Source organism: Dermacentor variabilis, chromosome 3 (assembly GCF_050947875.1).
Source record: "Dermacentor variabilis isolate Ectoservices chromosome 3, ASM5094787v1, whole genome shotgun sequence".
Classification (NCBI taxonomy): Eukaryota; Metazoa; Arthropoda; class Arachnida; order Ixodida; family Ixodidae; genus Dermacentor; species Dermacentor variabilis.
Window position 1 is genome coordinate 57,687,636 of NC_134570.1, and position 27,436 is coordinate 57,715,071.

Consider the following 27,436-nt stretch of genomic DNA (forward strand, 5'->3'; position numbering starts at 1 on the left):
CTACCAAGTCGGAGCTGCTCGTACGCAGGCCCACGCAGAAAGGCAGCAGGCCATACTGGTCAGACTTAGATTATGATCGGGAAATTACCGTACGAACCGATTCGGGACACGCCATACCGTGCGTCGACAATATCAGAGTCCTGGGTATGATCGTAGAGATTTAAGACGTCAATGCCTCTACGGTTCAGAAGCTCATCACCAATACCAAGAATGTTATCGGGCTCATCAGAAGAATTGCCAGTAGACACAGAGGCCTCAAGGAACATAATCTCATCAAACTCATACAAGCGTTCGTCACCTGTCACTTCGCATACGTTGCGGCAATGCTCAATTGGTCACGATCCGAAAGAGACAGACTTAATGCCCAAATCAGAAAGGTTACCGAGCAAGCTCTCGGCGTTCCGACCAGCACCAGGAACGAGAAGCTGGGGCACCTGGGCATGCACAACACCCTGGAAGAAATTGCCGAAGCCCAGCAGCGCGCCCAGCTTGCTAGGCTTTCGACGACGCCTCCGGGGCGCACGATCCTAGGGAAGCTAGGCTTTGCTCAAGGAAACATAGAAAAAGAATTTGCGGACCTTCCACGCGACATCCGCGCCAATATCACCGTCCGACCTATTCCCAGAATCGTACACCCCGAAAACAACAGGGGCAGACGACAAGCGAGAGGACAATTCCTCCTTAACCAAGCCTTGGCGAACCGCGAACGCTCAGCTTTTGTGGACGCGGCGGCATACGCGGGAAACAAAGCTTTCGTAGTGGCGGTTGTGGACGGTCGCGGATCCACAAGATATGCAGCGACGGTAATTGCAAGGAAGCCTGAACAGGCCGAACAGGTTGCGATGGCTGTTGCGCTCACCGACGACAATTTTTCCCATATATATACGGCGACTCCATAGCCGCTATCAGAGATTTCCAAAAGGGCATGGTCTGCGCACAGGCTCTCAGAATTGTTACAAAGAAAGAGCTTAAGAACCACGCTATATACTGATTCCCGGCACACTTAGGACCAAAGATCGGCGGCGTCCCCAACCTTAACGAGACGGCACACGACGGTGCGGTGCGCTTACGGACCGCGCGGCTTCACCCGACCACTCGGAGAACAAGGACGCCCCCACTACATACAATGAAATCACTAAATACTACTTCCTACAACCTAGAGAGTATAGCACGCCACACCGCACGCTCACTCGAGCTCAAGCGGTTACGCTCAGAATGCTACAAACAGACACATACCCCACGCAAAACAGACTACACCATTACATGCCTGAGCTCTACGGAAAGTCTTATTGGACAAATTGCAATACATCCCTTAACATCTATCATTTACTCTGGCCGTGCTCGCAAGCTCACATAAATTCCGAACCGGACAAGCGCAAATTTGAAAAAGCAATCCGGAGCGAAGAACTCGCTCCTCAACTCTGGGCTGTCCAGCAGGTTCACGACGCCGCCAGGAAACTCAAGTGGGAGACGCCCACTCCATGAGAGTCCAAAGCTCTCGTGGCCTGCAGGACTTCGAATAAAGTTGATTTCCTTCCTTCCTTCCTTCCTTCCGCAATGGGTATGCCCCATCAGTGAAACAAAATGAAATGAAGCATGTAACAACAACAACAACAACAACAACAACAACAACAACAACAACAACTAAGGTCATGATCAACATCATAATCCATTCCAAGAAGTAGTTTCACAGATTTAAACAGGCAAACGAGCCAGCCTGCCGGACAGTTTTGTTGTCAAACTGTATGTGTGTTGCGGCGATTCCTTTTGATTGACGGTTTAACGGAATAGCGATTTCTTTTCTTTTCGACAAGTCCGGCTGTTCTTGTTTTAAAGTTGCAATGCTTAAATTGTTTGGACCATTACTGTCGCTGACATAAAGTGCTCATTTATGTGTCCCGTTCATAGGTCGGCAGTGTGGGAGAATACTGTTAGGATCGGCCTGCAGCTATTTCAACCAAGTGCACGTTTTCCGATCCAACCGGGACGGGACGCACTTCAGAGAACTGCGGATAACCGGCAGCCATGTGGCGCGGGGTCAGCTCAGGGGAGTTCTCGAGGGGAGGTAATTGGCGGAATCTCCCCATGAGCTTTTCGCGGCACCAGACAACGTGTTACCCGGACGCGCCACACGGGACGGCTACGTGTTCGACGAAGCAGGCTTTGTGCGCAACACGACAATGCTGCCCTGTTCTGCTATGAGTGGGGGAGTCGGAACGCGGGAACGCCGACAGGGGCTCCTTCCCGCGTTCCGACCAAGACGCAGGACAATGTGCTACCCGGAACGGCTCAGAGTTCTACGAAGCCCCTCTGACGTCGGCTCCGGACCATTACACCTGTGTGTGTGTGCGGCACGTGTATGTGAGTCCTTATCCTCCTCCAAGTCGACAGCCCTCATCCTCCTCCAAAAGGGCGGGTCATCTTGAATGACGTCGAATTATGACGTCGAGCAGAGAGCTTACAAGCAGCGATTGTCGGCTGCTAGAGTGTGCTCGTTGTCTTGCTCGAAATGTACTAGTGAGCTGTGTGCTCGTTGTCGTGCTCGAAATGTACTCGTGAGCTGTGTGCTCGTTGTCGTGCTCGAAATGTACTCGTGAGCTGTGTGCTCGTTGTCGTGCTCGAAATGTACTCGTGAGCTGTGTGCTCGTTGTCGTGCTCGAAATGTACTCGTGAGCTGTGTGCTCGTAAGCTGTTTGCTGTATGCTCGTCTTGCGGGCTCCATTTGGGAGTCGCGCTAGACTATCGATTTATCTCATGTTCAACTGTAAATAACACGTAAATAAATCCTGCTCGCCTAATCCTGTCGCCCCAAGGTCCTCCCGACAACTATACGACCGCTCCAATCCCTACATCTGGTTGGCAGCGGTGAGATCGGCCTACAGCTCGTAGATCGTCCGGCAACTCTAACAAACTGTGGCAGCGGCGAGATCGTCCGACGAATCTAATAATACTCACTCACTCACAGTCGCTCACCATAATTTTTCCAGGCCCCGCACTCACTCACGTTCACGCTCACTCACACTCACAAGCGCCCACTCACGCTCGCACTCAGCTTCACTCACACTCGCTGGCGCTCACTCGTACTCCCACTCATGTCCAGTCACTCGCACTGACACTCGCTCGCACTCATCTCACTCATCCATTCATCAGCTCATTTCGACAGGTCTCTGCGTCCGCTCGAGAGCCCGACTTCGGAGCACTTATTGCACAGCTTCGCCTGACGTGTACTACAAGCTATGCTGACACGTAAGCGGTGGCAGCGAACTCGACAAACAATGCAACGGATTGTCAAAGATTAAAAAAATGTGCGTCTTTCAAAGCATATGTTCGACACTGATTTGAAAATTGGCGGCATGAACATGTTCCCGGGGTAGAGCGTATTCCATTCGTGAATCATGCGCGCTAAAAAGGAATATTTCAATCCGTTAATTTAGCACTTCGACACACACACACACACACACACACACACACACACACACACACACACACACACACACACACACACACACACACACACACACACACACACACACACACACACACACACACACACACACACACACACACACACACATATATATATATATATAGTCATATCACAAGCCAACAAATACTGACACCAAGGACACCAAGGATCTTAAATAAAAGGAAATAGCCGACGATTACGCTTTTCTTGTTAATGCCATCTTTGAGCGCAGCTGCTGCCTTATTTCAACAACAGGCAACCGCATACAGAACACGCAGTGCCGAACAGAGGATTGGGCAGTACACACCGCGATCCGCCGCTATCGAGCCGGCGCTCCGGTGACGCGCCATCGCGTCATATTATATTGGGCCACCGCCTCGGGAGGGGGGGCAGGGAGATTAGCAATTATTATTTAATGTTTCTTCTGAGGTGCGATGAGGAACCGGGTGGAGAACAGGGGTATTGAGTGGAGGTCACATACTGATTCCCTCACAGAAAGGCGTCAACGTGGCTGCACAAGGTTGCAATGGGTGGGAAGTAGAATAAGGGGACGAAACGCTATAACTGTCTTTCGAGTCACCGCAACGGCACTGCGCCAGGTAAGGGCAGGAATAGGGCAAGAGTGGAGGTGGGAGAAGGATAGCCAGACGCAAGCACTGCTAGACGCGACAAATTCCACTGAGGAACGCGCTCTGCAAACGGGGAAGCGAGAGACACGGCTGAGAGCCGTACAGCCACGCGACGCCGAGACGGAGGAGCGGAGAGACGTGGATCACGCGCGAGGAGGCAAGGAGCGCCCGCCGCTGGCACCGCGGCAGTGCCGCGACAGCGAGAGAACGGACGGCGAGGGCGGAGTGGACGGTAGCGGCGAGAGTCACCGCAACGACGCAGCGCGGAGGAAGGCGCCGAGAGGATAGGCGAGAACACGAGATCCGGCTATGGAGGAGAAGGGGCATAGAGTTTCCTACAATGTACTAGAAAGAGCTCTGGCGCTGCAGTCATTGTCCTACCATGGAAATGATGTGCAGTACGGGGATGTGCCTGATTTTCGTGAGTGTGGAGTGATACGTTCTTGTGGCTTTGCATATTACGCCATATAACACTTATTGTCGTAAATTTCAGAGCAACCTATACTCTTCGAAGTGCAAAGGCTCCGCGAACACGCACAATCGCTACTAATTGCAGCGATTGAGCTTGTCGAGGTGGCCAAATCTACGCGCGCCAAGCGTCTCAAGATGTCTGATGCCCACGATAAATTAATAAGGGCGTTTCACATCGCTTGTCGATACATGCGTCCGTGGCTTATTGGTTTCAATATCCGGCCTCTGTGCTAGAGGTCCTGTGCTCAAATCCTACCGTCGGACAATTTTAATAATATTTGTTTAAGCACTTATTGCATAGTACATTGTCCAGAATGACGAGTTTACAAAGCCGTTTGAAGCCAGAAGGACGACATTTAGGCAAATCCATGTACTTTCCATAATTATCATGCTGGCACAACCGCTCCCATCGCAGCTCCCATAGACACTAGCGCCATAATTCCCCCTAGTAATTACTTTGTGAAGCTCTATGGCAAGGGTAGAGCAAGATTTGGCAGAAGCGCGCGGATGATGACCTTGGTTACGACGCGGCATGACGGCGAGGCCGACGGTGACGTGAAACGCGGGAAGGGTGCCCAAGAGCTGCGCTGTGAAATTGAGGCGCTGTGTCAGAATGCTCTGCCACGAAGCTGACCTGTATTTCTCGTATGATGAATTCCTACAAAGTGGGTAAATTAATAAAAGAAACAAATAAGCGCTTTATACAACAACCTAACGAAAAGGTGGCTTGACGTTGGTTGCCGGTAGTGACTGACTGAGTAATACGTTATATTATTTTTCTGTATTAAGGATAGACGTTTTCAATTGTAACTTAGATAAGAGGTATATGCCAGGTGTACAACTACATTGCGCCACATGGCTTTTTTTGCAAGATATGAATACTAAAAAAAATATTGTAAAATAATCTACGTAGGTACCCGTAGAACCTTGGTGGGTTACACAAAGTGGTATCTCTTGGCACTGCGATGAACGTTGGCTCCAAAGACGTGGAAGGCTCGCCTTGTACTTACACTTACTGCCTCTTACGCAGGTAATGGGAAAGCATTTCAGTACTTTCGGTGAAATGTTTTCAAGCGACGCCTGTATTGGGTACAAGTTTCGGTGGCGGTCTCCTCACGCTAAAACCCAGTTGCTCCTTGTGAGCGGCGCCGGCGCCGGAATCAGAGTCGCTTAAAAGGCGACAGTGCAGTGACGTTGGCGTTGGCTGCGCGATTTAAGTCACGGGTGTGCTTCCCTCGTGGCGGTTCATAATAGCGAGAAGTAGGCGCAGCGGCAGCATACCCGGCTAAGTGTTATGTTCGCTTGTACGCGGAGCGTTTGGGAGCGCTGAAATCACGGCGCGCAAGCGGACATGTCACGTGGTATCTTTTTTTTATTTCACGGGCATGTGGAGCAAACGGAAAAAAACACTAATGCCTAATAGATAGAAAGCTAGAAACTGTCTAATCGAGCGTTTTACAAAGTGTTCGACAACTTTGTAAATTGTTTGTCTAAATTGTTTGCCTTGAATTGTTTGCCTAACTTTGTTGCTTCCGCTTCCGAAGTTAGTTAATTAATCTTGGCTAATTATGTCATTAAGCAGAATAAAAAAAGCATGACTTACTCCACCCATAGTCATTAACATGTATTTGGTCACGTCGTATTAGAGTACACCGATATATATTTAAACACTGGCTAAAGTTACCTGTGACACCATGCATAGCTTTATTACGCTGTAGTGTTTGTGTATGTCAACACAAGACAAAAACAAGCAGATTGAATTTCTAATTTATCTGCCTGCATTTAACACTCATGTGATCCGAACTATATCTGCCCTGAATAGGTTCACGTTTTGTATGTCGGAAAGGGGAACGCTAAATTAACTATTGCCATTCACAAACGCTTTACCCTCGCCTCTTTTTGCACGTTTAAATTGCTTTGATATATTGTGACTCAAATGACGTATAGCTGGTTAGACGTGCAAGTGAAATTCTGAAGGACTATCACACATGGTGAAATATGTCCAGATGCGGGCTATCTGTGTTCTAATTTCGTTTTTAACGCATCAAAGAAGCGCAAACGACCGAGCAGGTTGCTGCATGGGGTATTTAACACCACGGGAAGTAACAGGACGCAATGAATGCCACAGAAGAGGGTTTACAGTTCGTGTATTGTTTTGCTGAGCAACGTGACACCGTGTGCATTTGAATATTTAGGAAGCGAATATTAGCCAATGACAGCAACGAAAAATACTTGGTCCGTTATTCCCTTGCACCAACAGGGCGCCCGCTGAACATCGCCCTTCGCTTCGAACTCGGTCGCTTTGTGTGGATCGAAAATTGAATGTTTTTACATGACAGTGTTTTGCCCAAGTCACAGTGAGGACTTTAGCGATAGCGGGTTTTAGTTGGCCGCCTATGACAACATGTTGGTCAAATTAGCTGCTTTGGACACGATCATGCGCGTATCTCTTGCGAGAGAGAAATGGCGGCATTCGCTGCTTGTACGTGTGCACCTTTCGCTTGTAAAAGTGAGCGAATAGTTTCAGTTTAAAGACAAACGCAAGCGTTAACGCCGAGGGAGTGTCTGTAGCCACAATTGCGAAGATGAAAGAGAGAGAGAGTGCAACGAAGAGAGGGAGGTATGGAAGTTAACCAAGGACGTGCCCGGTTGGTTACCCTAAACTTGGGGATGGTGGAAAGGGGAAGAAGAGATAAGGAGAGAAAACAAAAATGTTTGTCAGGCGGTCGCAGAATCTCACAGGTCACAGAGCCTCATGAGCTGCATATTGTGTTCCCATTAATATGAAAAAAGAAACAAAAATTAAAAGAAAAAAGCAAGCAAGAAATAAAGGTAGAAAAGGGAAGAAATTACAGGAACGAAGCAGCAGGCTCTAGCCAGCCCGGCCGCTCCGGCCTATCTGCTGCGACAGCGTTTAGCTCTCGCAGCCTTGTTTTCAAGTTCTGACGCTGGGCAGCACGCCACCATCGCCGTGAATTTTCGTCAGCGCAAGGGACCGCTCTTATCGTGAGCACCAAGAGGACACTGGTGACGAAAGAATGACGACGAGAGTGACGTGATCACCAGTAATTGTAAGTGTAGTCGCGGTAGTATTGCTATTGGTGCCAGTCGTAGTAGCTTATTATTGGTCTCTCGTATAAGGCTGTTTCTATGTGGAGAACACAATTTTTAAAAAGGTCGCCCCTTGATATTTCGCACAAATTTACTCCTTGAGCAGGATTACTCAAAAAGGCCCGGATTACTTGCACTCGAAATCCGTATTTCGTATTTACTTAATTACCAAAACGGAACTAATCAACCTTTAAGTTAATTACTTTGCCGCGGACATTGACATGGGCAAAGTGAAGCCACAGATTTCATATGGCACGACCTCTTGGAAAGAATTTGGAAGATAGCGGCAGTTCTTATAAAGGGGGGGCCCCACGTATCTTGAGACCTAGGGTTTCAAGTTGATTCTATCTTCCTGGATTTCTCAAAAGCTGTCGATCGCGTTGCTCACAGTAGACTAGTACTGAAGTTAATGAACATTAACGTAGATTCAATCGTTATTGGATGGATCAGGGATTTCCTCTCATCCAGAGTACAATACACGTCTGCTAACAACAGCAATTCCTCTTCTACCAAAGTAACCTCTGTTGCTCCGCAGGGCAGCGTTCTTTGTCCTTTACTTTTTTTAATCTATATTAATGACTTGCCTAACTGTGTGTCTTCCCACATTACGCTTTTCGCCGATGACTGGGTAATATATCGATTAATTTTATGTGACAGTGACAAACATATTCTTCAAACCAAACTTAACGCTATGAACACTTAATAAAGCTAAAAGGAAGTTATTATCATTTACTAGGCGTAATCAACGTATTCCAACGTCGCACGTAATAAATAACAACGTAATTGAACTTACAACTTTATATAAGTAACTTGGGGTTCACTTACAGTCTGATCTAACGTGGCATCATCACATCCGCCTGACGTTGGCATCAGCTAACTGCTCATTAGGCCTCCTCAAACGCAACCTTAAGCATGCTCCAGCTAAACTACGCAGACTAGCGTGCATCGCATTATTACGTCCCAAAATCGAGTATGCTTCACTTATCTGGGATCCTTGTCAAACATATATCACCCAAGAAATCGAATCGATGCAAAACGGCGCGGTCCGTTTCATGTTTTCTCATTATTCACCCTACATTAGCATTTCAGCACTAAACTCTCGCGCTCAGCTTGACGACTTATCTCATCGCCGCAGAATTGCCCGCCTTTCGCTGCTGCACAAACTTTATCATCATCTGCACCTTCACCGTATCTTCGAACCAACGACAGCCTTCTTTCCACGCACAGACCATACCTTCAAGAGAAAACGCAATGTTGTCGCTCAGCGAACTGTGCTATATCTTTCGTTTCTCGAAAAATTGTTGCATTGAATAAATAACCTGCCATCACAAATTGCGGCTCAAACCGATTTTGCAACCTTTCAGGAACTTTTACGCAACAGTTACGTGTAAATATCCATCATTTTCAATTTTAACGTTTCTGTGTACGTTGTTCCGTGTGTGTGTTGTTTTGATCATTTGTTTTACCATTCTGCGTGTACATTGTATAAGTGTATTCATGTCTTATTTATTTGTTAAGGTGACAACGAACGTAGTTTCGAGCAACACCTCGTTTTACTTCTGTTACATTGTACCTATTTAATGCCCTTAATTTGTTTTCTCAGTCAGTTTTGTATTTTCGCTGTTATTTTCACTTGACTAATGTACTTTGTATATTTATTTATATTAATATTTATTTATTTATTTATTTATTTATTTATTTATTTATTTATTTATTTATTTATTTTACAGTACTGCCGCCCTCAGCCGAGAGCCTAGCAGACGGGCATGAAGAATTTCTTGTCGGTACATAAATACACGTGCGAGCTACACAAGGAATGAAAAAGCAACGATATTCAACAAAATACGAAAGATAGGTAGATAGGGTATACATTAGAACACTAAACAACGCAGAATAAAAGGAACAGCAACCGGGACACATCATAAACAAAGCAAAAAACGTGCAATATTTGGGAATAAACAAGTGTATACATTTTTTTTTCTAAGTACTGCTAGTTTAACATAAAGAGAATAGTGAACAAACATGAGAAGTCGTTAATAGTCTCTTGTGATGAGCTCTAACTGTGAAACGAACAGGGATAATGAGTTTGTCTCGGTTAATAACGAGTTAAGTTCATTCCAATCCCTCATTACCCGAGGAAAGAATGAGTACCTGAATGCGTCATTAGTAAAGGAATACTCGGTCAGCGTATGCTCGTGTTGATGCCGTGTTATCCTATATTGCGAATATGAAATGTACTGGGTGATATCAATCTTATACTGACGGTGCAGAATTTGAAACAGGAATTTTAGTCCACCTTGTTTCGCTCTCGTCGATAATGTGTTGAGGCCTGAGGAAGCTAAGAGACGTGAAGGTGAGTCAGTAGAACGATATTTGCTATGATTGAACCTTGCGGCTTTTGTTTGTACGGCTTCAAGTTTAGCTATATTAGTTGCTGTGTAAGGAAGCCAAATTGTGTTCGCGTATTCTAAAATAGGTCTCACAAATGTTTTATAGGCCAGAAGCTTAATGTTCGTTGCAGCGATCTTTAGGCGTCTTTTTAGATAAAATAGCTTTCTGTGTGCAGTAGTTGTAATATTGGTTATGTGTGTTTCCCAATTGAGGTTTGATGTCAGCGTTATCCCTAAATATTTCTGTGGCTCAACCATTGAAAGAGGCTGCCATTAGTGATATAGGTGAAGTGAGAGGGTTGCTTTTTCTTGTTACTGTCATTGACACTGATTTATTGACGTTAATAGACATTTGCCACTGGGAGCACCACTCGGCTAGCGTGTTAAGGGAATCAGAAAGATCGAGATGGTGGTTATGGCTGTTAATTTCTTTATATATCACGCAATCATCCGCCAAGAGTTTGATTTTGCAAGCTATATTATTGGTTATATCGTTAATAAAGATAAGAAATAACAGCGGCCCGAGTACCCAGCCTTGTGGTACTCCAGATGTGACAGGAACGACATCAGATGGCATGTGGTCAAACATAACAAATTGTGAGCGGTGTGTTAGAAAAGCTGTTATCCAAGCAGAAACTTCTCCCTTCCCGATGGCTTGCTCCGCTTTTGCAATTAGCTTAGTGTGACTCACGCAATCAAAAGCTTCAGATAAGTCAATTAAAATCATGTCAATTTGAGAAGGATTATTAATACTAAGAGCAAGGTCATGAACTACCTCTGTTGGTTGAGTGATGGCTGATAAGCCAGATCGAAAACCGCGCTAGTGATGCAGCGGGATGTTTTCGCGTTCTAGAAACACTGTCATTTGTTTTAGAATGATGTGTTCTAGTATTTTGCATGAAGTTCTGGTGAGAGATATGGGTCTGAAATTGACAACATTATTTTGTCTCCTTTCTTGTGGATCGGTATTATTTTAGCCTTTTTCCACTCGTGTGTTAGAGTAGAAGTTGCTAGTGACTTACGAAAAATGTGTCCCAGATATCTACTGCACCACTCAGCATATTTTTTTAGGAATGCGTTTGGAATATCGTCAGGGCAGTTTGCATTCTTAGGGTCAATGTTGACGAGAGGATTGTGGATTGCGGCGTCTGTTATTATTAAGGGATCAAGCACTGACGTACAGGATGGTGGAAGAGGGGAAAGTGTACCATTGTCTTCTGTGAAGACTGACTTGAAGAAATCGTTATGTTTACTTGCCGTTGCACTTTTTTCTTCTTCAGTTAGTTTGGTTGTTGTCTGCTCGGTACTGCGCACACGTTTCCAGAATCTTTGTGGGTTATATTTTAGGAAGCTAGCAAGAGTGACACTTTAGTAGTATTGGTTCGAATCTTTTAATTTCTGCTTGAAATGCACAACTGCAGATTTTAACTTCAATGTTGTAGATGCTTTTGGGTTATTCTTGCTTGTCTTACGAAGCAGATTTGCGTGCCGTTTAACATGGATGACTTCGCGTGTGAGCCATGGATTCTTAAGGTGCTGTTTTTTCTTTTGCATTGGAATGTAATTAGTTATGCAGTGCAGGACAATGCTCCTAAAATGTAGCCACAATGCATCTACATCAGTAGGTTCCTGAGATGCGTTTTCCAAAAAGGAATCGAATTCATGCGACAGATAAGTTGGTATGCTGGCGTCATCTGCTTTATGAAAGTTAACAAACTTTCTACTGTAGGCAGGGCAGTAATACAATGATCAATCTGGAACGTGCACATAGGTATACTGTGATCAGATGTCCCTTCAATAATGTCCATTTGTGCTTGACTTGCAGAAAAATGGTTGCTAAGAAATACGAGGTCGAGGATATTTTTCGTTGAGCTTTGAACGCGAGTAGGACGAGTGACAAGTTGATGTAGGTTAAAATTTAGCATTAAGTCTATTAGTACTGCTGAGGCTTCTCACGTGTGATGCATTGTGGGCCAGTCTATGTCAGCAAGGTTAAAGTCGCCCGTAGGAATAATCCTGGATTGATGGACATGACGCTGCATATATTCTTGAATTGCTGAAAGGCATGCACTGTCAGAGGAAGCGCTCCGACAAACGCAACCGGTTGCAATTGACGTCCCGTCGCAGAACAGTTTGCAGAAAACGGCTTCGGCGTTGTCCACCTCGGGAAGAAGGACAAAGCGAAGACAGTTTTATATCAGTAAGGCCACTCCTCCACCTCGTGAAGGTCGGTGTTTTCGGATGATTGTAGTAGTTTGGCGGGGCAATCTCGTGGTCGAATATAGCGGGTTATAGCCATGTTTCCGTGATGGCCACAATATCGGGCTCGTAATCGACTATAAGGCTTTCGAAGGCTTGTGTTTTATTTAGGACACTGCGGGCGTTTACATTTATCAATGTTATTTATATTGTTTTACTTGTGTATTTTGCTAAACGTCGTACTTCTGTATAACTTTTGTGTTTCTTCTATAACTTTTCTGTACTTTTGTTTTTTTCCGGTAGCGCGCAGAGCTCGCATTTTTACATGTATCCGTCCCGCCTATGTAATACCCCTTAGGAGACCTTTAGTGGTATTATGAAATAAATAAATAAATAAATAAATAAATAAATAAATAAATATTCTTGAGCCAAACCTTAAATATATGCAAATGCAACGTAACTAGACCAAACCAAAGTAATGTTGTTTGCTGTCGCTTGGAGATACTCATATTATTTCTTGTATGCCGCCTAATTACTTAATTAGTCCTTATTAAATAATGAACTTCTAAAATATTATAATTAGATGGAACGTGTCAATAAGAAAATTGTAGAGCAACATGAGAATCTCCCGACACAGCCTTCTATTGCCCAATACGCGCTACGTAACAGTGTCTTTCCGAGCGTGAAAGAAGCCTGCAAGTGCACGCAAGATTGCCGCGCGAATTCCCGCTCGAGGCACTTTGCGTGTATTCGCGGGCTTTTTTCACGCTCGGAAAAACACTTTTATGTAGCGCGTATTGTGCTGCAGAAATATTTATCGGGAGCTTCTCATGTTGCCTCTACAACTTTCTCATTGAGAATTTTCATCAAAATACAATATTTGAGAAGTTGATGAAGTAATCAAGACTAAGTTGTAATTGTAATTGTAATGTAATTAGGCGGAGTGCAAAAAATAATCTGAATATCCCCAAGCGACGGCAAACAACACTATCTTGGTTCTGGACAGCCACGTGAAATTTGCATATTTATTAAATTTTGCCCAAATTACGTAGGTCACCCTGTATAAGCGCTGTCAAATTTATAGTAAAAGTACACTGTTTTACTTTTTTTTTTACAGAAGCCGTTTCCATGGATTGAAGACAAAAAATTACAGAAACACCAATACAGTTCGTCGCAAACTTTAGGAATGCATATCTCGAAACAGAATTCGTTACAAGTGGATATCACTTTCTGAGCCACCGGATACGATTAGGAAATTTCGCCATGACCAGTAGAGTAATTAGTTTGATAGTTAATTAGGTAAACATTTGTTAATTAGTACTATGTTTATTTTAATTTCTTCTGCAAATTATGTTCGCCTCTGGAAGTGATCCAGCTCCAGAACTGGAATCGTGCTTCATGTTGTGTGTGATGCAAGGAAGAAATTTTTTGTTAGCAACCTCTCCGCACAGGACGTATTGCTTCAGCTTAAACACCAGATCGTAGCCGACACTAGTAGCTCCACTAAGGCAATTCTCGGCCTAGATATTAAAAAGGCCTTTGACAACGTTAAACAGGAAGCGATCTTAAAAACAATCAGAGCATTAGGACTAGGCCAAAGAATGTATAATTACGTTAGAAATTTCCTCGCGGGCAGGCGCGCATGCGTCGTCGTCGGCGACGAGGAATCGCCGGAATTTGAGACGGGTTTGTGCGGCACGCCGCAAGGATCCGTCATATCACCGCTACTCTTTAATTTAGTTCTACTCGGTCTACCCGAGAAATTAACAGAAATAGAAGGATTACATCACAGTCTCTACGCGGATGACATCACCCTCTGGGTTCCCGGGGGAGGATGTGACGGTGACGTCGAGCGAACGCTACAGGCAGGAGTAGATGCGGTCCAGAATTATTTGCCTGGAACGGGCCACGAGTGCTCGGCTGCCAAGTCAGCCCTTAATCTACAAACCCACAAAGAGAGGTCGTAAAACCCTGCGCGACGAGGAACGGGAATACTCTGAAATACGCGTTACATTGGCAGATGGTACTCCCGTACCGCACGTAGACAAAATTAGGATCCTGGGTTTACACCTGCAGGCAAATGGCCATAAAGGAGAGACGGTGCGAAGACTTCGTCGTTCGGTAGATGACACGATCCTACTCTTGCGTCGCATCACGAATAGACGCAATGGTGTGCGTGAAGACTGCGCGATCCGTCTCGTACAGGCGTACGCGATAAGCCGCATAACGTATGTAGCCCCCTACCTGAGGTGGATAGGGTGGGAAAAAAACAAGGTCAAATGCATGATACGAAAGGCTTTGAAGAGGGCGGTCGGCGTTCCACTGAACGCGAGCACCGAGGAGTTTCTAGAACTCGGACTTCACAACTCACTTGACGAGTTAATCGAGGCGCATGACATTGCGCAATACGAACGATTATCTAATTCAAAGACAGGTCGATGCATCCTCGAGTCACTCGGCATTACGTACCACAGTCAGCATGGAGAAAAGGTGGCGGTTCCGGCCTCGGTCCGCGACCGCCTGATCATCCCGCCGCTTCCCAAAAACATACAACCGACGCACCACGCCGGTAGCCGCAACAGACGAGCAAGAGACCTTCAGAAGAAGTTTGGCAACAGCAACGAGGCGGTGTACGTAGACGCTGCGCCACATGGAGGAGCGAGAAGCGCACACGCGATAGCGGTTGTAGACCGCTCGGGTAAGTGCCTCGCGAACGCCACGGTGACCACGGGACACACGGAGGTGGGCGAAGAAGCCGCGATAGCCCTAGCACTCGTCGCGGTGCCGAACGCTGCGATCGTGATCAGCGACTCGCAGGCGGCAATCCGAGGCTTCGCGCGCGGTCGCGTCTGGCGGGAAGCGGCCCGCATACTCCAAATTTGTGACGACGGCGACCCGTCATCGCCCTCGCAACCCCGAAATTCTACGGCCTTCCCCCTCTGGACCCCGGCACACACCGATGTGCCGCTCGCGGGCAACGAGGCGGCCCACGCCACGGCTCGAGGTCTCACACGCCGAGCCGCCGCAGATTATGTGGCCGCCGCCTCCGCCCCCGAGAGCGGGGCATCGGATCTGCCGGATCGGGACACTACAACAGAAATGCAGCAACAAGAATCACAATGGGCGTGGGGCGATCGCCTGACCGCGTTCAGAGACCTCACCCAACATTACAGACTCGAGAGACGCATATTCCCACCAGCACAAGATAAATTAAACAGGAATGAGGCCGTAACATTACGCTTGCTCCGGACACACACCCACCCTAGCTCCGCCGTCCTACGTCACTGCTACCCGGGTTTATATCCAACAGATGCCTGTAAAGCTTGCGGACAGAGAGCAACGCTGTGACACATGCTTTGGGAATGTGCCGGCAACCACGGTAATGAGACCGCCTCCGTTCGCGACGCGTCCGTAATCGCGGCCGTTGCCACAGTACGGGAAGCCTCGAGCTCGCTTCTTCCCGACGCTGCCCCGGCTGCGGGAGCCGCCGGGGACCTTGAGGCGGCTCTCAAAAGTTCAGGGCTGCGAGACCAGCTCTGGGCCGTCCGGCAAACCGAAGATGCCGCCCGAGTCCAAGGGCATCGAGCCGCCACCTGAGGCCACCAGAACAGAAAACTGCCGGACCATTCATTAATAAAGTTTCTTCTTCTTCTTAACAATAACGAAGAAACACCTTGTATAATGACAATGGTCATACCGAAGTGGGATCTTTTGTTGCTGAGAATGAATACGAATAATTGTTTCTGCAGCAGCCCGCCGAACTGATTCTATAAGTGGAGTAGTAGTCGCAATAATAATAGCATTTACAGCAGAGCTCAGTAAAATATAAATGGAGAGTGAATCACATTCCATCTAACGATTGCACATAACGTATTACCTACAGTTTATATATTATGCAATAAAGGAGCGTTTAAAGAAGAATAAGAGATAGATGACGTGCCTCTAATCCGTGTTTGCCGGTGTATCCCCCGCAATGGGTATGCGCCATCAGTGAAAGAAAATGAAATGGAACGAAGCGTATTTTGAAACAACAATAACAACAACGACGACGACGATCCCAACTAAGGTCATCATCAGCACCCTAATGCATGCCGAGACGTCAAACCGGCAAACCAATCACACTGCCGGACAGTTTCTTGGCAAACCTAAAAGTCATCACGCTTATTTCTTGTAGGAGTAGCTTAATGACTGGAAAATGTAGAGAGGTCGGCCGGAAAATGAAGCATCCGGCCTGCTACTCTACGTAAGGGAAGGGGAAGAAGGGGAGAAAAAGGGTCACAATGGGGGATGATAATGGGAGGAACGAGGTGAAGGACACATTGTATAACTGGTATCACAAGCGTGAGTCCTGGTCCGTACGCGTGTCGCCGAATAAACGTGAAAGAGCACGCATTGTCTCTATCGTCTGCCAACTCTGTGGCCATGCGCCTAGCAAGAGGTCCTCCGACAGTGGTCTATTGTGTAAATGTCTCAAGGTATCTGCCATTGTCAGTCTTTCGCGCGCATACTCAGGGCACACCACGAGCACATGGTCTTTAGTCTCTACAGCGCCACGCACTGAACAGTCCGGGCACTCTGTCCGTCCAATGACGTGTAAGTATTTGCGCGTTGAGGCGACGCCTAATCGCAGTCTGTGTTGCAGGCATGCATGAGGACGTGGAATTCCACGGAGAACAGGAAATTGCATATCAAGACCCAGCCATTTAAGGCGGGCATGACGAGCGTCTGGCTGGGCCCATTATCTTCTCGTCGCGCTCCTCATTGATTCCGACAGGAGGCATGTGATGTCCGGTCTGGAGAATGGCACTACAGTTCGCAGGCCATTGCTGAGGGCGCGCCTTGCTGCAGCATCGGCCATCTCGTTACCGTTGAGCCCACAATGTCCCGGGATCCATTGGAACACCATGCGGTGGTGTTTTTCTTGAGCGCATGAAAGCAGCTCGGTGATCTGCAGTGCCAGAACCTGATATGCGGTGTGCCTTGGTATTGCAATGTTTAAGTTGTTTGGAGCATTATTGTCACTGACATAACGTGCTCACTGATGTGTCACGTTATATATATATATATATATATATATATATATATATATATATATATATATATATATATATATATATATATATATATGCTTCCTCTGTTCTTGATCTGTGAGGAATTACTGTTTTTTATATTTGTGTCATTGCTCGTGTAAATCCTTGTGATTCCTCCTGCATGGGCTCTAACTTGGGCCTGCAGAATTTTTGTAGATAAAGAAAATCAAAATAAAACGGAACAATATGGAGGGGGATAGCGTGACACCGATCTGCATAATCATAGCCTTTCGACAGAGCCGTGCATTGATTCTCCGCTTGAGACAACGTAAGATGACGTTGTACGGCGCCAACCCAGACGGCGCCAGAGCACAGGTGAGAAAGGGATGCGCTGCGCCACGTGCAGCGACCAACCGGTGGGAGCGGACAGGTGTCCAGCGGGCCGGGATCGAAGCTCGACCCGCCGACCAATGCTTGCGCGTTGTCTCTGAGCGCCGCCATTTTGTTTCCACTCTACCGAGAGGGGAGGGAAAAGAACGTTCAAAGCTGACCCGATATGTGTGGGACGGGGCACGCGCCCTCAAAGCTTTGCGGGAAGTTGATATTAGAGTGTTTTAGTTGAGCGTCTTTACGGTACGCTCCGCTCCGAGCTGCCCCGCTAAGCCACAGCGGAGCGGCGGGCGATTTTCACGTTTTACTTACACGTTTAGCGTAGCGGAGCGAGCCTTTCGTAGTTGCAGCGCCGCCTGGCCAAATTCAGGGTAATGAAAGAAAAGAAAAACACCTTATGATCACTCTTATACAGTAAAACGTATATATGTATATATATATAACTATTCATCCATGAAGTGTCTAGACGTGCGCTTGTAATGCGTTACCGGTCCATTTTATCCAATGCAAAATAAAGCGCCGTCTTGGGGAACGCCACGTGTTAGCCAGCGCGCTTGCTTTTTGCATCCAATCCAATTCGTTCTGACGCCAACGCTAGCCAAAGCACTGCGAGACACGCTCCGCTCAGGCAGCTTCTAAGCGGACCGTGTTCCTCGCTCCGCTAGCCCGCTTACGGCTAAGCGGACGGCGCATGCGCATTCGCGCTTCCGCTCCGCTTAACTGCTTAGCGGAGCGTAAACGCGCTCAACTAAAACTCTCTATTATGTGCCGCCCTTTAGCGGGCACGAGGTGGTCGCAGAAATTTGGCGAATGTGCCACGAATAAGGTGCGTATCGAGGCGCAGTGAATGAAAAGCTCGTCGGTCTGCACACAGTGAAACCGTCAGCGGCTACTGAGAATGAGAGACCAGTATAGGCCCCGAATGGCGGGCTTGGGGTTCTGCGTTCAAAATTGGGTGAGCTGTGCACGTACTGCCCCGTGTTTTCACTAAGAGACGCCGCCCCCATTGCCACGGCAATGGAAGTGGAGTCTGCAGAACGCCGGCGCGACGTGATTACTTCGGCAGGAAGCAGCCCGAGGAAGAGAAACTGCCCCCCAAGTCACGCTGACAGCGAAGACACTGTGTTGTACTCCTGCTCAAGCGATGATGCCTCATGTGAAGAAGGCTTCGAGATAGTGGTACACCGGAACACCAAGAGCCGAAACATCAGCGGACCGTCTTCGTCAAGTAAGTCAACTGTCATGCCACAGCGAAGGCCGTCGGCGCGCACAATTTTCTTTGTTCTGGACGCACCTGCCGACAGCCTCAACTGCCTTAATCGACAAGATATTTCCGTTTCTATGGAGGCTCTTGTCGCAGGAGAAATCAGAGATATCAGCATTAATAACCGAAATAACTTCCTGGCTATTGATGTCCATAACCGATGCGCAATCTATGCTTTGATCTGCAGTAAAGCTCCTGGGCAACATTAATGTCCACTGCCTCATTGCGCAGGACAACGAAACCACGGCTGGTGTTGTTTATGATAATGACGCATCGATTAGCGACAGCGACCTGCTAATTTTAATTAAACCTGGGACAGATGGTGTTGCCTCACTGCAAGCTCGGCGCCTTGGCAATTCGACCTGTGTAAGGCTCGTCTTTAAAGGTGACTGCGATCCATCACTCGTAAACGTCGGCCACTTTCGGCACGTGTCACGGCCTGTCGTACCCAAACCACTTCAGTGCAGAAGGCGTCAAAGAACTGGACACGTGAGTGTTGTCTGCCGAAATTCAACGAGATGCCCACGTTGTTCCCAACTACACGACGCTGACACTTGCGGTGCAACGGAGCTCAAGTGCCGAAATCGTCACGGCTCACCCGCTGCGGGCTGAGAAGACTGCTTGCCCAACACAGTTCAAGTAATTGACATCTGCATCTTGGCGTCTACTGTAACACGACTGAAGGTACGAGCAAGGCTACAAAAGGGAGCTACGGTAACATCACTGTACTTACGAAAACAGAACTTAGAGCCATCTTCAGAGAAATGCTACGTTGAGACATTCACTCGGAAGGCAATGAGGCTTTACTCAGCAAGTTTCAATGGGCAAGCAATTACGAACGTACGGAAACACGCCTTTTTAGGGGCAATTATCGACCGCGACCTATCACGGAGCCCGCACATTTCATACTTAAAGAGGAGGTTAACGAAAATAACACACCTCCCCAAATTTCTCGGCGGAAAGCCACGGGGCACATCGATGCAGTCACTGCTGCAGCTTTATAACGCCTTGTTCATAGGTTTCGCAAGATATAACCTCCCTGTGCTAGGTAACACCTGTAACACAAATATGCGTGTACGCTAGGCACTAGAAGCTCAAGCTCTAAGGTCTTCCGAAGTGTTTGTCCGCAGCGGCAACGATTGTCATAGCTCGCGATCACCAACTATAAACGTACATAGCCACCGACGCTCTCAGGCTGCATATTCGGTACGTTGCCCGATACCTTCTCACCATCTTTCTTCTTTACGTACTTTACGGTGCCTACAGAAACCTGAAGTACGCCTCACCATCCCAGGAATCAAGAAGAAAGCTAGCATGCCGTCGCTTGCCCTGAAACAGGCCGCATTAGAACTTTTAATTGACGCGCACAGTGACCGCGTTCGTGTTTACGTCGATGGCCCAGTCACACCTACAAGTTCAGCTGCTGCTTTGGTGGTGCCAGCAAGATTCGTCAAAATACAGCTAAAAACGTCACATGTATCCTCAACGACAGCTGCTGAACTGGTAGCCCTGCGTGCGGCTCTTCATTTCGTTCGAAGGAATCACCTCATTCATGGTCGTTCTTCTGTGATTCCTAGGCAGCCCTCCGGACTCTCAGCACCGCGCCACGGATCACGTGAGCAGCTCGTCGCGGAGATCAGAAAAGTCCACCATTGCATAGTTGGTGAAGGATGCGATATATCAATGGTTGCCTAGTCATTGTGGCATACATGGCAATGATCGAGCGGACGCAGCTGCCCGATCTGCTCATGACGGCGTCAACTGCGTTGCTATTTCTCTTTCAGGAGCCGACGCAGCGAAAGAAACTTTCCGCGCTTGCGCGTGACCTAACGTTAGATCAGTAGAATTCATCCGAATCGCCAAGTGCACGCCTTCATACCGTGGAGCCGATTTTACAGCTGCGTAATCCGCGCGACCTTCTACGACGTGACTGCACCCTTCTAGTACGTCTATGGCTTGGAGTATCATTTTCAAATGCACGCTCCTTTCTTGTCGGAATGGCCAACGTCCCACTTTGTGACTTGTGCAGGTGCCACGAAACATTCGCGCACCTTCTCTGTGAGTGCCCTCGTTTCAACCCGCAATGAGCAGCTCTCTCAGCCACCCTATACTCAACTGTGTACAAGCGCCCAATAACGGAAAACAGCATGCTTGGAAACTGGCCTACACGAACATTAGCGCGAGCCGCTATGCAGGCACTGCTGCGTTATTTAAAAGACACGGGACTTTGTCACAAATTTTCAATGTGCACTGTATGAGGTAGGACGGGACGGTGACACTGTGTAACACTAGGAACGCCTTCGCATACTGCGTTACAGTGCCCTCAGAAACAGTTCTGTATTTTTTATATGTGTGTTTCTTTCCCGTCTTTTTTTCATCATTTTTCTCTCCCTCACCTATCGCATCCCTTTGCCCCTCTCTCGGTACAGGGTAGTCAATCGGAGACAATCTCTGGTTAACCTCCCTGTCTTTTCTTTGCCTTTCTCTATCTTTCTCTCTCTCTGACGGGTGACGCGAAGCGATACACTATTACGCATGGGTGCGCCATAGGTGTGTACTCGTTTATTTCGTGCCATTGCACCTATGTACGTAATACTGTTGCATTACATCTGAGTATGGTGCTTCAATAGACAGAGAACTGGGAAAGAGAGTATTTGACGAATTCAAAGGGTGGACAACGTCCTCACGGTATTGCGAGTCGCGTACCTTCCCAAACAAACCGCGGATAGCACGAAAGTGGGCGTTGCGCCTTGATCTCGCTTTTTCTTTTTTGTGGCTGTGAATGCGCGGACGAGAAGTCGTAGTTTCATCTTTCGTGTTGTGGGAAGTGGTGGATATATCCCCGCAGTGAAGCTGACAGCACTGACTGCCAGGCTGACACTACTCTTGTAGCAACACCGCCATAACAACTACCGTCACCGTAGTAACAATTGGCCATTGCATCATGGTGTCAGTTTATACAATACCAGCGGTTTTCCTATGGCACCGACCACACAGTCATCAACAGTGGCCGCGCACGGAAAGCCTCGACCTGGGGCGAACTTTTCGACACGTTGACTCGTCTTCCCGCGTCGTTGTCGCCACAAAAGGGAAGTAAGTCCCCGTTGTCCAAGCCTTCGCTCTAGCCTGAGGCTTCCCTTGTTCTCCCGCGAGCTGTTAATCGCTTCCTGCCTCCATGTAGCACCTGGGAATGTTGGTTGTACCGGTCGCATAAGGTATCCTTTAAGCAGCACTGGATGAGCCTTTGCGCGCTTTTGTCGTGGTACCGCTTTAAGAGCGAGCTTTACATCGCGACCAGCTACTGCGCCACATCGGGCCGCGCAATTCGTGAGCGCTAGCATAGCGGACGACCGATCGACACGGAGCGAGCGCCGAGACGTCGAGATGTCCTGCTCGCACGTGACCATCGTATGTGTGACGACGTCACGACATGTGCTCCACCCGGGAAACGAAACCGAAGACGGTCAGTGGATAAGCTATTACAGTAAATCAGTTGGGGCGCTCCGTGACTTGCCGGTATTTTTATTTTCTTTCTCGAGTTTCGAGGTCCAATACCTTCACTCGACGCCAGAAGTGAAAAGTACGATACGTCGTGTCAGTAGTAGTCCTGTTAGTTACGCCGTTCGATGCTGAGCATGCATATATTTCCAAGCAATTGTAGAAGAACATGTGGCTGGGCCAATTGGTAAAATGCTTCTTGGTAACAGCTTCAGAGAGCAGGAAAACACTCGCATACGCGTCACGCAGGAGCCCTTGCGTGAAAAGGGGTTGCTTTCTTGAGTGTTTGGAGCATGTGCGTGGTGCGTTTTCTTGTGCTTCAAAGCTGTTACTCAAGAAATCGGACGGAGGCGGGAGAGGGGAGGACATCACAAGCGTCACGCGCGAGTTGTGGATTCGGCTGTCACCAGCGGGACGTTGTCTCTTCCACTTTCGTTTCCCCGTTTCTTTATCATTTCATTGCTTCGCTTAAGAGAGACAGCTAATTCTTCTCCTACTAGGTGGCGCAAGTGAACCACCCCGTCTCTAAAGACCCCGTAGCGCCGCACTATCACCGTGGTCCAGACAATTGTGTGCGAGGGGACCGTGTTTGGCCTTAGGAACCAAGACATGATTCTGCGTGTTAGCTTCCTCCCCCCCCCCCCCCTCCCGTCCCACCCGCTTCTCCTCCGATCGATTGTTAGCGGCAGGAAAAGACGGACGCGTGCCAGAGAGACACGCCCCGAGAGGGACTCAGGCACGCTCTCTCGCTCTCTCGTGAGCACGAACTGTACGTATTTCAAGAGCGGCAGGCTTTTTCGATGCGTGCCTCAACAACGTAGGTTAGTTCTCGCGGTTTCGTGGAGTGAAAAAACAACAGCCAGACCCGCCCCGCGTTTCGTCCTTTCGTCCTCGTCCGTGTTGGAGGAGGATCGAAGGATGTAAACGCACCAGCTTCTCGTCCCTGAAAAGTTGACTTCGCACGCGAAATTGTACAGCTGGTAAAGCTGTAGAGTAGAAAAGAAAAGTGGTTACCACGACGAGTGCAGCTTGAAGAAGAGACCTAACAAGTCTGTTTCGTTTTATGTTTGTTTGTTTGTTTTGTTTCGTGCTTTGTCTCGCTGTACAAGAAAATCATTTGAAACTCAACGTCTCGTTCGCCATTCTGTTGATTATCAAAGTTATGTTTATGGTTCGTGGCACGCATTCCCCGAACCATCGATAATAAAAATTTCCTTGCAAAAAGGAGTTCGTGGCTACTCAGAAGGCGTTAAACTGCAAAATGCGTCATGCAGTGGCAGCCTTTCTGCTTGTATATTTTAACAAATGGCGATCCGACTATTCCTAGTGCCTACTCATTTACTTTGTTTATGTTTCTCGCAGGCACCATCCCTTGGCTACGTGCAACGAAGTCAGAGTCTGATACCCCAGAGGAGGCCGTCCAGAACAGCCCGGGAACGCATTGTCACGGTAGGGAACTTGTCCTGTTTATTCGTTCTTTTTTTGTGTGTGTGTGTGCGCGCGTGTTCAGCTTTAGTGGGAGTCGCGCAAAGGGCGAAAGCACGCCGCGGACTGTGGCGTTTTGTGGTCGCGTCCTCGAGGAGGAGAGACGCACTCACTCACTCGTTTGGCGTTCTGAGGGAACTTATCGAGTTCGGTTAGGAAGTATCCAACCTGCCGATTCGTTTTTTACTACTCTCGCGACCGACTACTGACTAACTGGACAGCGCGTGACATTGGAAAGCACTCCGGCAGGTGCAGCTTTTAGCGGAAGGAGGACGCGGCCGGTGCGCTTGGCCTTCGCAGCCTTTGTGCGCCCATCGATCTTGTTGCGGTGTTGCCGCTGCGATGTCGATTACGCACACACAGACACACACACAAACACACACACACACACACGAACGCACGCACGCACGCACACACACACACACACACACACACACACACACACACACACACACACACACACACACACACACACACACACACACACACACACACACACACACACACACACACACACACACACACACACACATATATATAAAGAAGAGAGACAAGGACACCTTCAGCCGGTATTTGTTCGATGGGATGTCATGACAAATATTTTGTGTGATTATTGATTTAGTACAGTGATTATAAAGTACAATGCACATGTCGAAAATAAGTTGCCTAGATTTGTTGTTTCTACAATGTTAGCTACTGATTTTATGATTTTGCCGCAGCCTTGAATAGTATCGATTGATGCCGATAGCGAGTTCCACTGGTACAGTGTACACGCCTTGAGCAACTGCAATGATGTTTCAGTTCTGAAAAAAAAAAGAAGGGCTTGCACTTCATGAATCTAGCCTATCTGCTGGGAAAATGGACTGGACATATAATTAGTTCATCATGAAGGTGCCAGTCGTAATATATATATATATATATATATATATATATATATATATTAGTATGTGTAATATACATGATCGTGCCCACGACGCCATAATATTAGCCAGTGCCAACGTGATTTCATTGTGTCTATATTTACAAAACGTAGCTGTAGTTTGGCAGTATAGAGCGAACAGGGTTTTTCTGCACCATTTGGCGCCTTATATAAGCAGAAGATGGCGTACAAGTCTTATACATCGCATGGGTACGTTTGTGTGGTGTACCGGTTATTTCCTTTTTTTTTTGTTTGCTTGATCGGTGTTTTCTTTTTCTTTCTTCCAAGCTGTATAGTGCGCAACGAGCAAAAAGGGTACCCGCGTGAAAGAATCGGAAAGTACTGTGACGTCGAGCAAGTCTGCTAATCAGAAGGTCCCGCTCAAGTCTCCAACGGGCTGGGAAGACCGAAGGACGCGCAAGTTCGGATAAAAAAAAAACGGAACTTTGTCCTATATGTATCGACGGGTAGAAAGCCGCTGCGTTACTTAACCGGGGCGCTACGTCGTGCAAACCCGATCGGGGTACACACACTCACGCAGCCGAAGGCGGAGGGCCGATTCGTGCGGAAAACGTTCTGCCACACCAACCGGCTCGTCGATTCGCACTCGGATCCGCAGGCGGTGCCAATTTGACAATTTTACAAAGCGTACGGGGGCGGCTTGTCCTCGTCATGCGCAATGCGTGGTGGTGTGCGACAGCTCGAGAAATGTGAAGGAGGACGCCCGAACAGGGATCGAGAAACAGATTAACAGCGATTGAAGATGTCAGCCCTCCGATTGTGCGCCTTCGAGTTCTTCTTTTTTTTTTATTTTCTTCTTCCGTCAGACGCGAAGGGACCACGCTACAATGTACGCGAGCGACGACATCTGAGACTGGCGCGCTGAGTATACAGTGGCGTGGAGGGGAGGGGGGGGGCGATGTCGACGGGGTATTAAAATTTCGATTTACGGCGCGCAGCTTCGCCATTTTTTTTTTTTTTCGCTTCTCCTGAAGCCTCGTGCCGATCACGAGGCTAGTAACGCGGATGCAACGTCGAAACATAAACGAGCAAGGAAGCGATGAAAGAAACTCAGCGTTGTTCGTTAAACCTTCGAACTTCGTATGACCGTGGCCCTACGGTTCCGTGGGCTCCACTATGCGGACGTCCAACGTTCCGCTTCGGGGTGTAAAAGAAGTAGGATCACTCTATGGGTTGTCCCAGCTAACGTTAGGCAAGCCATTAAAAACAAACAGAAAAGAAAAGCATGGTGCATGATGCGATTATAAGACCTAAGATGGCCGGTCGTCAGAGGTCTGACGCCCGAACACCGCATGTCTCTAATTTTATCTTGTGCCGTGCTTTTTTTTTTAATAAAAAAATTACTGCTTGACTAACTAATTCTTTGTAATCATTCTTTGTAATCATTCTTTGTAATCATGTATAATAATTCTTGTAACGATGTATAATTCTTTGTAATTAATGTAATAATTCTTTGTAATCATGTATAACTAACTAGCCCATCAGCACGGGCTCATTGACTAACGTCAGCTGGGACACCCAGTATACCTTTCTCAAACGTTCCTACTCTAACTCGATTATCAGCACTTTATATGCTTAATCCTGTAATGCCCAAGCGAAGCTCCACATGGAGGAAAATGAGAAAACTTCGCCTTTATTCGTGGTGATGGAGAGTACAAGAGAGAGAGAGAGAGAAATATAATTTTAATGATTGGCAGTTGGTGAGGTCGGCCTGAGTGAAGAGCCTCTGGACTGCAACTTCAAGCTGAGGGAAGAATTTGCTGAACAATAGGGATAGTACGTGAAGAGGAACTAGGATGGTGGTGGGATGGTGAAGTCGATAATGATGAGAGCTGTACAGCATGTTGTTTCTGTGCGACGCGCATGTGCGCACTTCACAGCACAGCACTGTCATTTTCGCGGGCAGAGGTCACTGCAGTGCAGGGCTAGGAGACTGCTTAAAGCTTGAATAAATTTTGCAGCTGTTAGCGCCACTGGCGATATTTCAACCAGACAGTAGCAGCTGCGCAGGGCGTCGATAGTTTGTCGCAGCGTGGCTTCGATGACGGAGTGCGACGGTTGAATTTCTCGGTGCACTGTCGTCGGCTCGCGCCACAGTTCAAGGACTGTGTGGCCGCAGCTGCAAGCCTGACCACCACCACCAACACCACCACCATTACCACCACCACCACCACCACCACCACCACCACCACCACCACCACCATCATCATCATCATCATCATCGTCGTCGTCGTCGTCATCATCATCATCATCATCATCATCAGTCCATTTTGTCCACTGCAGGAGGAAGGCCTCTCCCTGCGATCTCCTATTACCCCTGTCCTGCGCTAGCCGATTCCATCTAGCGCCCGCGGATTTCCAAATTTCATCGTCGCACCCAGTCTTCTGCCGTCCTCGACTGCGCTGGCCATATCCATTCGGTTATGGGCTCGCGCTGCTTCCGTGAAACAATGAAATTTTATCACAGGAAAAAAGCTTAGTCAGTGTAGCGGTAATTTAATGTGAACTGACATGCTGACTCGTTCGCAGCAGAAAACTCGCTTGCTCCAATGTATCGAAAACG

At 47.7% G+C, this 27,436-nt stretch overlaps 1 protein-coding gene across 4 annotated transcripts in view; it reads left to right on the plus strand.

Moving 5' to 3' along the window:
- Rbp (RIMS binding protein) overlaps nt 1-27,436 on the plus strand; it is a 456,906-nt gene that overhangs the window by 192,083 nt on the left and 237,387 nt on the right. For all 4 annotated transcript variants that reach the window (XM_075685259.1, XM_075685260.1, XM_075685262.1 and 1 more), the window contains exon 3: nt 23,811-23,897. In XM_075685259.1, the coding sequence (XP_075541374.1) occupies nt 23,811-23,897 (87 nt within the window). The remainder of the gene's footprint in view (nt 1-23,810; nt 23,898-27,436) is intronic.